The sequence below is a fragment of the Cottoperca gobio genome, chromosome 12, assembly GCF_900634415.1.
Source record: "Cottoperca gobio chromosome 12, fCotGob3.1, whole genome shotgun sequence".
Taxonomy (NCBI): Eukaryota; Metazoa; Chordata; class Actinopteri; order Perciformes; family Bovichtidae; genus Cottoperca; species Cottoperca gobio.
The window spans coordinates 871,623-884,205 of NC_041366.1; the positions used below are offsets into that span (position 1 = coordinate 871,623).

At 45.3% G+C, this 12,583-nt stretch overlaps 1 protein-coding gene across 1 annotated transcript in view; it reads left to right on the top strand.

Annotated features, from left to right (window-relative positions):
* Positions 1-12,583, top strand: part of dcc (DCC netrin 1 receptor) — a 279,414-nt gene that overhangs the window by 80,275 nt on the left and 186,556 nt on the right. Inside the window, exon 3 of the mRNA XM_029444368.1 lies at positions 685-972. Within this exon, the coding sequence (XP_029300228.1) occupies positions 685-972 (288 nt within the window). The remainder of the gene's footprint in view (positions 1-684; positions 973-12,583) is intronic.

Sequence of the window (12,583 nt, forward strand, 5' to 3'; positions counted from 1 at the left end):
CAGTTCAGTACAGTACAGTTTATTACAGTACAGTACAGTGTATTACAGTACAGTTCAGCTCAGTACAGTACAGTTTATTACAGTACAGTACAGTACAGTTCAGTTCAATTCAGTAGTTTATTACAGTACAGTTCAGTACAGTTTATTACAGTACAGTACAGTTCAGTACAGTATAGTACAGTTTATTACAGTATAGAACTGTTTATTACAGTACAGTTCAGTTCAGTACAATACAGTTTATTACAGTACAGTACAGTTCAGTACAGTACAGTTTATTACAGTACAGTACAGTTCAGTTCAGTACAGTACTGTTTATTACAGTACAGTTCAGTTCAGTACAATACAGTTTATTACAGTACAGTACAGTTCAGTACAGTACAGTTTATTACAGTACAGTACAGTTCAGTTCAGTACAGTACTGTTTATTACAGTACAGTTCAGTTCAGTACAATACAGTTTATTACAGTACAGTACAGTTCAGTACAGTACAGTTTATTACAGTACAGTACAGTTCAGTTCAGTACAGTACTGTTTATTACAGTACAATACAGTAATGCTCAAGGGGAAACAGGAAGCTTTAGGCCAGGAGTCAACAAATCAATACAATATTTATATGTACACTAAGTGTTATATCAATACTACATTTTTCTGTTTACAACCCCTATCCCTCCGGACTCCCTCCAGGTCCGTTGAAGGTGGTCATCCCCACTGAATCAGTTTCCTCATACCTCGGTGACACTGCCCTGCTGCGCTGTGAGGTCTCAGGCGACCCAACGCCCATCATCCGCTGGCAAAAGAACCGGGAGGACCTACCGCTGACCTTTGACCCCGACTCCCGCCTGGCTGTGCTGCCGTCCGGCTCACTGCAGGTCAGTCGCGTCCAGCCGCCAGACTCAGCCACGTACCGATGTCTGGCCGACAACCCCGGCAGCACAAGGACAGGGACGGACGCCGAGCTCCGAGTGCTCCCAGGTAAGTGATTGAACAGTAACAGTACTGCAAACATATGGTTACTTGGGCAGTTGTGGAATGTAACTAAGTACATCTAATCAAGTATTGTAGTTGAGTATAAATATGAGGCAGGCCTAATTGATTAATAATTAAACTACCAAATAGTATATACAAGTACAGCTGAAAGGATTAATCAATTATTTCATTAATAGCAATAGTGTTTTTGTCACGGTGTGGTGTAGGAGAGGACCCAAAAACAGTTCAGCAGACAGTATTATAACAAAAAGTGAGCCTTTAAGAAAACAAAGCTGAATCAACAATACAAAGTAGCAAATGAAACTGAAACACAAAACAAAGCTGAATCAAAAATACAAAGTAGCAAATGAAACTGAAACACACAAACAAACCACGGGGCAGACACGGGCAGACACGGACTTCTGGCATCAAATATTGTAAATATTATTGGTGTTATCAACCTCCAAATGCTGATTTAGATTTCTAGTCTTTTTACGGTGAAATACTGCACCGGCAGTTTTACTTGATGGGGAGTTTTATTTTTCCTGCAGTCATCATTTTGTCAGGTAGTAATTTTTGTTCATTTCCTGCCTCCTGCTACATGTCTCATTTTAAAATGAAATGTGATGTAATGAATATAAACAGTGTAAGATGTGATTTTAATAATGTGTCTGAGAGGAAGCAGCTTCTCATCAGTCTACAGGGAGTCTGTCAGCCGCCGATGTCATACACTCCACACCGTCCAATTATACGAGTCCATACATCACTCAGATTACAGCTCAGGTTAGGGCTCTCTTCCCGCTTAAACACTGCTTTGACTCGGGCTCCTGAAGTGTTCCTATGCTTCATCCCAGCGGGAGCTCCCTGGAGCCGGAGCCCCGACCTTCAGCAGGATAATCGCATGTACTTTGCATTTCAAACTACACACCCACTTTTCATCACAGCTGCCCCCCATCCACCCTTACACACAGTTCTCCTCATACACCGCTGATACTAACTTATTGTTAGCAGTTAATTAATACTTGTGAGCGTCCCGAGGGCAAAGTTTAAGAAGAAATTGCAATTTAAAAAAAAATATTAAATGGAAATATTAAATATGTTGCATATAATAAAAAAATAAATAACAAAATATAATACCAAATAAATAGATCCATGTATAATTGAGTAAATAAACTAAATAAAAATATATATGAAGAATATAAATCAATTGAACCTCTCTGGGAACCATCACCTTATCGTGGTGGAGAGGTTTGTGTGTCCCTATGAACCTGAAAGCTGTGTTGTCTGAAGCCTAGTGCTCCTGGTAGGGCCTCCAAGGGCAAATTGGTCTCAGGCGAGGGGCCTGACTAAGAATGGTTCAAAAACGACTTCATGAAAAAAAGGGAAAGGAAAGGAGAGACCCTGCCCGGAGGAAGCCCGGGGCCCCCGTCTGGACTCCGTAGTCTTGCTGGGAGACTTCAATGCACACATGGGAAACGATGGAGACACCTGGAGAGGCGTGATTGGGAGGAAGGGCCTCCCTGATCAAGACCCGAACGGTCGTTTGTTGTTGGACTTCTGTGCTAGTCATGGAATGGCCATAACAAACACCATGTTCGAACATAAGGATGCTCATAAGTGCACGTGGTACCAGAGCACCCTAGGCCAAAGGTCAATGATCGATTTTGTAATCGTATCATCTGATCTGAGGCCGCATGTTTTGGACACTCGGGTGAAGAGAGAGGCGGAGCTGTCGACTGATCACCATCTGGTGGTGAGTTGGATCAAGGGGTGGGGGAAGACTCTGGACAGACCTGGTAAACCCAAACGGGTAGTGCGGGTGAACTGGGAACGTCTGGAGGAAGCCCCTGTCCTGGGGATCTTTAACCCTTTAACACCTAAGCCAAAAAAGCCTCAACATTTTCGCATGGACATTTTTGCTTATTTTGACTATAAAAAAGGTCAGAAAATGTCCTGTGAGTAAGTGCTTTTGCCCATTTTCCAACAATACCTGGAACTTTCCATATCTGGCAGTCATTTACAATTTATTGTATGTTATGAGAGTGTAATAACAGTTTAAAATGAAGAGAAACACAAAAGCGGAATTTGAGTTTCGTGGTTTAGTGAACAAAAAACACTGCAATTGTACATAAATAAGAGATTTAACATGTTACATTTGAAGTTTGAAATGTATACAACTATATCCAGTAAAAGTGTTGAGTCTTTTACTCTTACATCTGCAAAAACAGGCCATAAAATGGAAAATATGTCCAGGCGTTTTTCCCCACACAGGGTAATTCTCTCCTCTCTGAGTGTCCCTTCACATGCAGAGGTCTTGGTGGTACTGCCAGTGACTGTTCCTGTTGCTCCTGTTTTCTCTGGGTCACACATATGAAGATTAGATCAAATGGCCATGAACTGTCCTGTACAGTCTGGGGACATGACAGTGGCAGGGAATGACACATGGAAAATGGTTTGCTTACACCAAACGTTGCTCATCTTTGTGCAGGTCCAAAACTGACATGTACAGCAACATGCCTATGAACTTCTTCATTTCTTCTGGAGTTATTTCAGTCCAGATGAACTTTCTCCCTCTCTCCAGGATTTTGATTGCATTCTTGTTTGTGTATTCAGAGAGGAGTTTAAAAACTGCAACATCTAAGTGGGAATAAATGTCACCTGGTGCTGGGTTTCCCATATCGAGAGGGGGTTGGACACCTGGGGTGGTTGAGGGACTCCATAATCGGGCTCTGCCTCAGTCTGCCATCTTGTGGTGTGATGTGGTGAGGGGCTTCTGTGTCTGACAGCATCACCAGATCATCCAGCATCCCCACAGCTCCATCTACAGGCCTGAACGTGATCTCTGGTGACACCTCGTGATCTCTGGTGACACCTCCACTCCAGCTAAAGCTTGCACACAGTCTCTGCTAGGACGCAGGCTACTTGAAGAAGACGCACACATTTATGCATATAAAGTACAATTACACACCTAGTACAATCTTACAGACTTGGTACACTGTTCTAAACAAGTCACCACGCTATACAAGTGTTGATTTACATACCGTCTTGCTTCCATTTGAATTAAATCCACTGTTTTCTGGCTCTATTTCTCCGCTGTGTTGTTTGTGTCTCTCCAGCGCTGTGCATGTATTCGCTCAGAACAAAGGCACTGTTTCGCGGGCTTCCGGAGGGCCGTAAGTGAAGTTACCGTAATGAGTCGATATATGCTGTAAAGCACAGAGTCTCGGCTTTCAGAAACCGTTGATTGTGCAAACTTTGACATAATTACGGTAATCCAAAGTTTTGCTTGCAAAATGTGTCGTCGCCGACACATTCGGTGTTAAAAGGTTAACTCATACCTCCGGCGGAGCTTTTCAGACATCCCTGTGGAGGATGGGGGCATTGAACGTGGGCAATGTTCAAAACCTCTATTGCTGAAGCTGCGGTGATGAGCTGTGGTCTCAAGGTCTTAGGTGCCTCAAGGGGCGGTAACCCTCGAACACCGTGGTGGACCCTGGTGGTCAGGGAAGCCGTCCGACTGAAGAAGGAGTCCTTCCGGGTTATGTTATCCAGGAGGACTCCGGAAACAGTTGCAGGGTACCGAAGGACTAGAAGGGCGGCAGCCTCTGCCGTGTCAGAGGCAAAGCAGCGGGTGTGGGAGAAGTTCGGAGAAGCTATGGAGAAGGACTTTCGGTCGGCACCAAGGTGCTTCTGGAAAACCATCCGGCACCTCAGGAGGGGGAAGCGAGGAACCATCCAAGCTGTGTACAGCAAGGGTGGGACCGTGCTGACTTCGACTGAGAAGGTTATCGGCCAGTGGAAGGAGCACTTTGAGGAACTCCTGAATCCGACTAACACGCCCTCTGGTAGAGGCAGAGCTAGAAGCTGATGGGGGATCATCGTCAATTTCCCTGATGGAAGTCACTGAGGTAGTCAAACAACTCCACAGTGGCAAAGCCACAGGGGTTGATGAGATCCGTCCAGAAATGCTGAAGGCTTTGGGTGTTGAGGGGCTGTCTTGGTTGACACGCCTCGTCAACATTGCGTGGAAATCTGGGACAGTGCTTAGGGGTTGGCAGACCGGGGTGGTGGTTCCCCTATTTAAAAAGGGGGACAAGAGAGGGGTATCACACTTCTCAGCCTCCCTGGTAAAGTCTACTCCAAGGTACTGGAAAGGAGGGTTCGGCCGGTAGTCGAACCTCTGATTGAAGAGGAACAATGCGGATTCCGTCCTGGTCGTGGAACAATGGACCAACTCTTCACTCTTGCAAGGATCCTGGAGGGGGCCTGGGAGTACGCCCATCCGGTCTACATGTGTTTTGTGGATCTGGAGAAGGCGTATGACCGGGTCCCCCGGGTGATACTGTGGGAGGTGCTGCGGGAGTATGGGGTGAGGGGGTCACTTTTGAGGGCCATCCAATCCCTGTACGCCCAAAGCGAGAGTTGTGTCCGGATACTCGGCAGTAAGTCGGACTCGTTTCCAGTGTATGTTGGCCTCCGCAAGGGCTGTGATTTATCACCATTCCTGTTTGTGATTTTCATGGATAGGATATCGAGGCGTAGTCGTGGAGGAGAGGGGTTGCAGTTCGGTGACCTGAGGATCTCATCGCTGCTCTTTGCAGATGATGTGGTCCTTATGGCATTATCGGTCTGTGACCTTCAACAGTCACTGGATCGGTTCGCAGCCGAGTGTAAAGCGGTTGGGATGAGGATCAGCACCTCAAAATCTGAGCCCATGGCTCTCAGCAGGAAACCGGTGGATTGCCTACTCCGGGTAGGGAATGAGCCTTTACCCCAAGTGAAGGAGTTCAAGTACCTCGGGGTCTTGTTCGCAAGTGAGGGGACGATGGAGCGAGAGATTGGTCGGAGAATCGGAGCAGCGGGGGCGGTATTACAGTCACTTTACCGCACCGTTGTGATGAAAAGAGAGCTGAGCCAGAAGGCGAAGCTCTCAATATACCGGTCGATCGTCGTTCATACCCTCACCTATGGTCATGAAGGCTGGGTCATGACCGAAAGAACGAGATCACGGGTACAAGCGGCCGAAATGGGTTTTCTCAGACGGGTGGCTGCCGTCTCCCTTAGAGATAGGGTGAGAAGCTCAGCCATCCGTGAGAGACTCGGAGTAGAGCTGCTGCTCCTTTACGTTGAAAGGAGCCAGTTGAGGTGGTTCGGGCATCTAGTAAGGATGCCTCCCTAGGGAGGTGTTCCAGACACGTCCAGCTGGGAGGAGATCCCGGGGAAGACCCAGGACTCGGTGGAGAGATTATATCTCCTCACGGGCCTGGGAACGCCTCGGGATCCGGCCCGGAGAAGGGAAGATTGGGGTTCCTTACTGGAGCTGCTGCCCCCGCGACCCGATCCCGGATAAGCGGTAGACGATGGATGGATGGATAAATCAATTGAATAAGTATATCTAAATAAATACACAATAAATATATTTAGAACAATTGATTTTTCATAAAAATGTGAGTTTGATTCAATTAATTGTTTTAAAAAGCATATGACAATAAAACAATAAATAATAAAATAAAATAAAAATAAAATGTGTAAACAATGTATAAAATCATTTATAAAACCTAATTAACAACCAAATAACATAACCAATAAAGCAATTTCCCACTGCCACCAGTCTTTGTGCTAGGCTGAACTAAACATTTCTAAAGCTGATATGTGTCTAACTGGGGAAGACGGAGAACAAGAGGATTTTACTAAACCTTTACTAAAACTTTACTAAACCATGTAGTTTTGATTCTTTCTCAGGTTTCAGATGATCTTTCAAACATTTCTTAAATTTATAAGCCGTTCTGTCTTTCCAGCTTTAGATCATTTACTTTGAGCTGTATGAAGTTTAAAATGGACGAGATGGATTGAGTTTAATGAATCTGACTCCATAAAGATTTTTATTAACGTGACTTTATAAAGTTTTTATTAGATGGCGCCACCGAGGTTTTCTGGGTTCAAAGGTGAGAGATTATCAGATGGCACCATCTGGTTTCTCTTTCCATGGCAGCTGATGGAGCCATCAGCCATACCAACTTGTTCACACAAACGCTAAAAATATAAAATTAGGTAACGGCATCAGACACAAACAGAAGAGTAACATGATATAATAACCTTCCTGTTAGCCTGTAAATAGCTACATTAATCATAATAGCCAGTTTGACTGTACATTGAAGAAAAATAAAAAGTTTGTAAATTGGATGAAATATCCAATACAGTTTACCTTTTTTTCAACAATTACACCGTGCTGAAAAAGAAAATTAATTAATAAAGATTGACAGAAAATATGGTACAAATCCATATAGTGCTTTGTCTGCATTGGCGTATATATATCAGAATCAGAATCAGAAATCCCTTATTTGTCCCACAGCGGGGAAATGTACCTTGTTACAGCAAAAGAACAAGAAAGTAAAGTGTAATTACACAATAATTCAATAGAATAAAATAGAGTAGTATAAGTACAAAGTGGTTGATAAAAAGTTGTAAAAGTGATTATTGCACATGGCAGTGATAATTGCACAAATTATAAAAAGTGAACAGAGCTGACCAGTTTGTTCAGTCTCTTCCTGTCAGCAGCCGAGATGCTGCTGCCCCAGCAAACCACTCAATAAAAAAATAGCTGATACCCCAACAGAGTCAAAGAAGGTCTTAAGGAGTGCCCCCTGCACTCCAAAAGACCTCCGTCTCATCAGCAGATAAAGCCTGGTCTGTCCCTTCTTAAACAGAGCAGAGTTATCTCACCAGTCCAGTTTATTGTTCAGGTGAACACCCAGGTACTTGTAAGATTTTAAAAGGACGTTCACTGGAGTTGGGGGAGAATGATGGCACCTCCTGAGGTCCTCCCTGGTCTTCCCTGTGTTGAGCAGGATGGGGTTTGTCTGGCACCAGAGGGCAAAGTCAGCACTCTGTACTCGTTGTCATCTCCATCAGAGATGAGGTCGACAATAGAAGAGTCATCAGAGATCTTCTGCATGTGACATTTTGCTGTGTTGTGGGTGAAGTCTGCAGTGTAGAGGATGAAGAGAAACGGTGCCAGAACCGTTCCCTGTGGGGCCCCCGTACTGCAGACAATCGTGTCCAAGTGACACTCCCGGGTCCTCACGTACTGTGGACGGTTGGTGAGGTAGTCCAGAATCCAGCTGGTGAGGTGATGATCCACCTCTGAGCGCTCCAGCTTGTCCCCCAGCAGCCTGGGTTGAATGATGTTGAAGGCACTGGAGAAATCACAGAACATGATTCTCACAGTACCCTCATCCTTCTCCAGGTGAGAGAGGTATCTCTCTGATCTCACCCTGATAGTAAGCAAACTGAAGTGGGTCCATCAATGGTCTCACAAGGGGTTGAATATAGCCCAGGACCAGCCTCTCCACGGTCTTCATCAGCTGCGATGTCAACGCCACTGGCCTGTAGCTGTTGAAGTCCTTGGCGTGGGGGGTCTTTGGCACAGGTACCACACAATATGTTTTCCACAGTTGTGGTACCCTCCTTCAGGCTCAGGTTGAGCAATACCACCACAATCCCACACAGTTGGTCGGCACAGGATTTGAGGAGCCTTGAGCTTATGCCACCTGGACCCTCAGCCTTTCTTGCCTTACACATTCTGACCTCACTCCTCACCTGGTTGGTTTTGAGGGAAAAAGTGCAAGGTAGTGGGTTGAAGGAAGGGGTAGGGTGGAGATGACAGGGTCGTATCCCGGTGATAAAAACAATGGAGGTTGCAGCAGGGGGGAATGAGCCGGGGGAGGGGTGCCTGATTGATAAACTCTATCGAAGACAGTGTTCAAGTCATTCACCCACTTAGGACCCCCTTGGGCTGAGAGTCTGGCTCCTTGTACCCAGAGATGGTTTTCAGGCCTCTGAAGACACCGCTAACATTCCTCTGCTCCTCGATCTTCTTCCTGTAGGTGTTCTTTCCCTTTCTGACCTTCCACCTTAGCTCCCTCTGAACAATCCTCAGCTCTTTCTTGTTACCTGACCTAAAGGCCCTCTTTTTGTCTTTGAGGAGAGCCTTTATCTCAGGATTCATCCAAGGTTTGTTGTTTGGGAAACATCGTACAGTCCTGGTGGGTACGTGGGTACGCACACAAAAATGTATATAGTCCGTGATACAATTTGTAAGGCTGTTAATGTCCTCCCCATGAGAATCTGTGAGCACATCCCACGCAGTAGAGTCAAAACAGTCTTTCAAGGCCCCCTCAGACTCAGTTGACCACAAGGGGTTTGTACACAGGTAGGAGGTGTACCAGGTTGTGGTCTGATCTACCCAGGGGATGAAGAGGTGATGAGCTGTATGCCTCCTTGGTGTTGGCATACAGTAAGTCCAGTGTTTTATTGTATCTGGTGTGGCATATGACATACTGTTTGAATGTGGGCTGAGTGGTGGAAAGAGAGGCATGATTAAAGTCACCAGAGATCAGAAGGAGGGCGTTTGTGTGTGTGTGTTGGTATCAGATTGTCCTGGCTCCTCCTTTTCTTGATGCAAACTCCATCGGTGTGTCATCTGATTTGCTGACAGCCTACTTTGCTGGCGTGTCTATGAAAACATTAAAGGAGTCACTCTGTCATTGTGATTATCTATGTGATCCCTCGCTCTTTACTCTTCTCTGTAACCAATCTAAAAATAAAATCTGCTGCTCCTTTTTCTCTTGTCTTCTTGTGTTCACTGCTCACATTTCTGCTGATTATCTTGGTTTTTGTGAGTTTCTTTTGTCTTTTTGTTCTTGAATCCTGAGTTTGTAAATGGAGGTTTTTTTCTATCTTTATCCAAGAGCGCGTTTTTCAATTTGAGATAAAGATAGAAAAAAAAGCGCCATTTACAAAAAAGCAGAAGCAGAGCAAATCTAAGCACAAGCAGGGGCAATTTGAGTGTGAGGGCATGGTTTTGGGGAAAGCATTACAAAATCTGAATGTAAAATGAAAGAGTTTATGTAATGCTTTCCCCCTGCTTATATTTGCTCTGCTTCTGCTCAAACTGTATGCTTACACTCAGATATATTGTTGCTTTCATTCAGATATATAATAATAGTATAGCGCTTTTCTAGAAACTCAAAGACGCTTGACAGAATGAGTGACACAAAGATAAATATATAAACGAACAAACGAAAAAAGAAGAGAGGATAAGGAGAAGAGACGGTCAGTGGTTGAAGGCAGTGTTGAACAGGTGAGTCTTAAGTGATGATTTGAATGTGGTGAGTGAGGAGGAGTCTCTGATGGTTTGAGGCAGAGAGTTCCAGAGGGTGGGAGCAGCGATGGAGAAGGCTCTGTCTCCCCAGGATCAGAGCTTGGTCCGGATTGGGGGGACAGGAGGTTAGCAGCAGCAGAGCGGAGGCTGCGCTAGGGAGTGTGTCTGTAGAGGAGGTCAGTCAGGTAGGAGGGGGGGGTCAGGTTATGGAGGGCTTTGTAGGTCATGAGGAGGATCTTGTACTGGATTCTCTGGGGGATGGGGAGCCAGTGGCGCTTGTAGAGGACGGGGGTGATGTGGTCACGGATCCGGGAGTGGGTGAGAAGACGGGCAGCGGAGTTCTGGATGTATTGGAGTTTATTGATGATTTTTGCGGGTGAGCCATAGAGGAGGCTGTTACAGTAGTCCAGTAGTCCAGACGGGAGGTGATGAAGGCATTGATGAGGATTTCTGCAGCTGTGGAGGAGAGGGATGGACGGAGACGGGCGATGTTTTTCAGATGGGAGAAGGCTGTCTTGGTGAGCTGTTTAGTGTATTTGTCAAATGAGAGGGTTGGTCAAAGATGATGTCAAGATTCTGGATGTGAGGGGAGGTGGAAACAGTCGATGTCGAGGGTGAGGTTATGGGTGGATTTGGTGTTTTTGGTCCAATGATGATGATTTTGGATTTTTCAGAGTTTAGTTTTAGGAAATTGATTTGTAGCCATGATTTTATTTCCATTATGCAGTTTGTAGGATAGAGTGGGTAGTGGTGGTGATTGATTTGGTGGATATGAGGAGCTGGATATCATCGGCAAAGCAGTGGAATTTGAGGCCATGGCTGCGGATTATGTGACCAAGGGAAAACAGGTACAGAATAAAGAGGAGGGGGCTGAGAACTGAACCTTGGGGGACACCTTGGGGGATGGAAGCGATGGGGGATTTGCAATTATTAATGGAGATGAACTGGTGCCTGTCAGACAGTTATGATTTGAACCAAGAGAGGGCAGTGCCGGTGATGTTGATGGTGGTTTCCAGTCGGGTGTGGAGGATGGAGTGATTGATGGTGTCAAAGGCTGCACTGAGCTTGAGGAGAACAAGAATATTGTGGTTTCCGGCATCAGAAGAGAGGAGAAGGTTGGTGGTGATTTTGAGGAGTGTTGTTTCAGTACTGTGGTTGGAGCGGATTCCGGATTGGAATGTTTCGTACAGGTTATTGGCAGATAGGTGATGTTTAAGTTGAGAGGCTACAGCGCGTTCCAGAACTTTGGACAGAAAGGGTACGTTGGAGATTGGTCCGAACTTATTTGGGGTGTCAGGGTTGAGACCAGGTTTTTTCAGGATTGGGGTGACAGCGGCGATTTTAAGGGATGTTGGGACAATGCCGTTGACCGGGAGGAGTTTATTGTTGTAGCGATAACTGGTGAGAGGGCAGGAAGGCAGGCCTTGACAAATCTGGAGGGGATGGGGTCCAGAGTGCAGGTGGCAGTTTTCATTCCTGTGAGGAGTTCAGAGAGGTCAGTAGGGGAGACTGGGGAGAACTGAACAGGGGCTGGCAGGATAAGGGGGGACAGGTGGTTTGAGGGGGAGCAGGTGAGGTGGTGGTTAAGCTGCTGTAGATGTCGTCTACTTTCCTTTGGAAAAATGAGAGGAAAGAGGTGCAGTTGTCGACTGTGAATGACTGGGAGGTGGTGTCCAGGGGGCTGAGGAGCTTGTTTATTGTAGAAAAGAGTGTTTTTGGGTTTCCGGAGCCAGAGAGTAGTATGTTGAGCGGGCGCGAGAGAGAGGCATCATCGTAGAGCTGCAGGTGGTCTTTGTAGGCTTGAGAGTGAATTGTGAGACCTGTTTTGTTGCGGAGTCTTTCAAGTTGCCGTGCACAGGTTTTCATATATTGCTATTTTGCTTACACTCTGATATATTGTTGTTTACATTAAGCTATATTGTTGTTTACACTCAGATATAGTGTTGTTTACAGTAGATATATACTGTATATATCTTGACTGTAAGCAACACTATATCTGAATGTAAGCAACAATCTTTAAATGTGATGGCACGGTTTCGAAGGGAAAGCATTACAAAATCTGATTATGAAATCAAGGAGTGATGCTCTCAAATTGAAAGAACGCATTTTTCAATATAGATAAGAAAAATGCACCACATTCACATTACATCTTATCTAGTGTGTGTGTGTGTGTGTGTGTGTGTGTGTGTGTGTGTGTGTGTGTGTGTGTGTGTGTGTGTGTGTGTGTGTGTGTGTGTGTGTTTAGAATAGGAATTTAGTTAATGGTAAATGGACTGCGACCACTTAAAGCGCTTTCACACATTCACACATTCACACATTAACATACACATTCATACACTGTTGGCAGAGTCTTAAACATTAACACTCACTTGTCATCAGGAGCGATTAGGGTTTCATTATTTTGCCCAAGAACACTTCGACATGTTGACTACAGTGGCTGGGGATCGAAGTGAC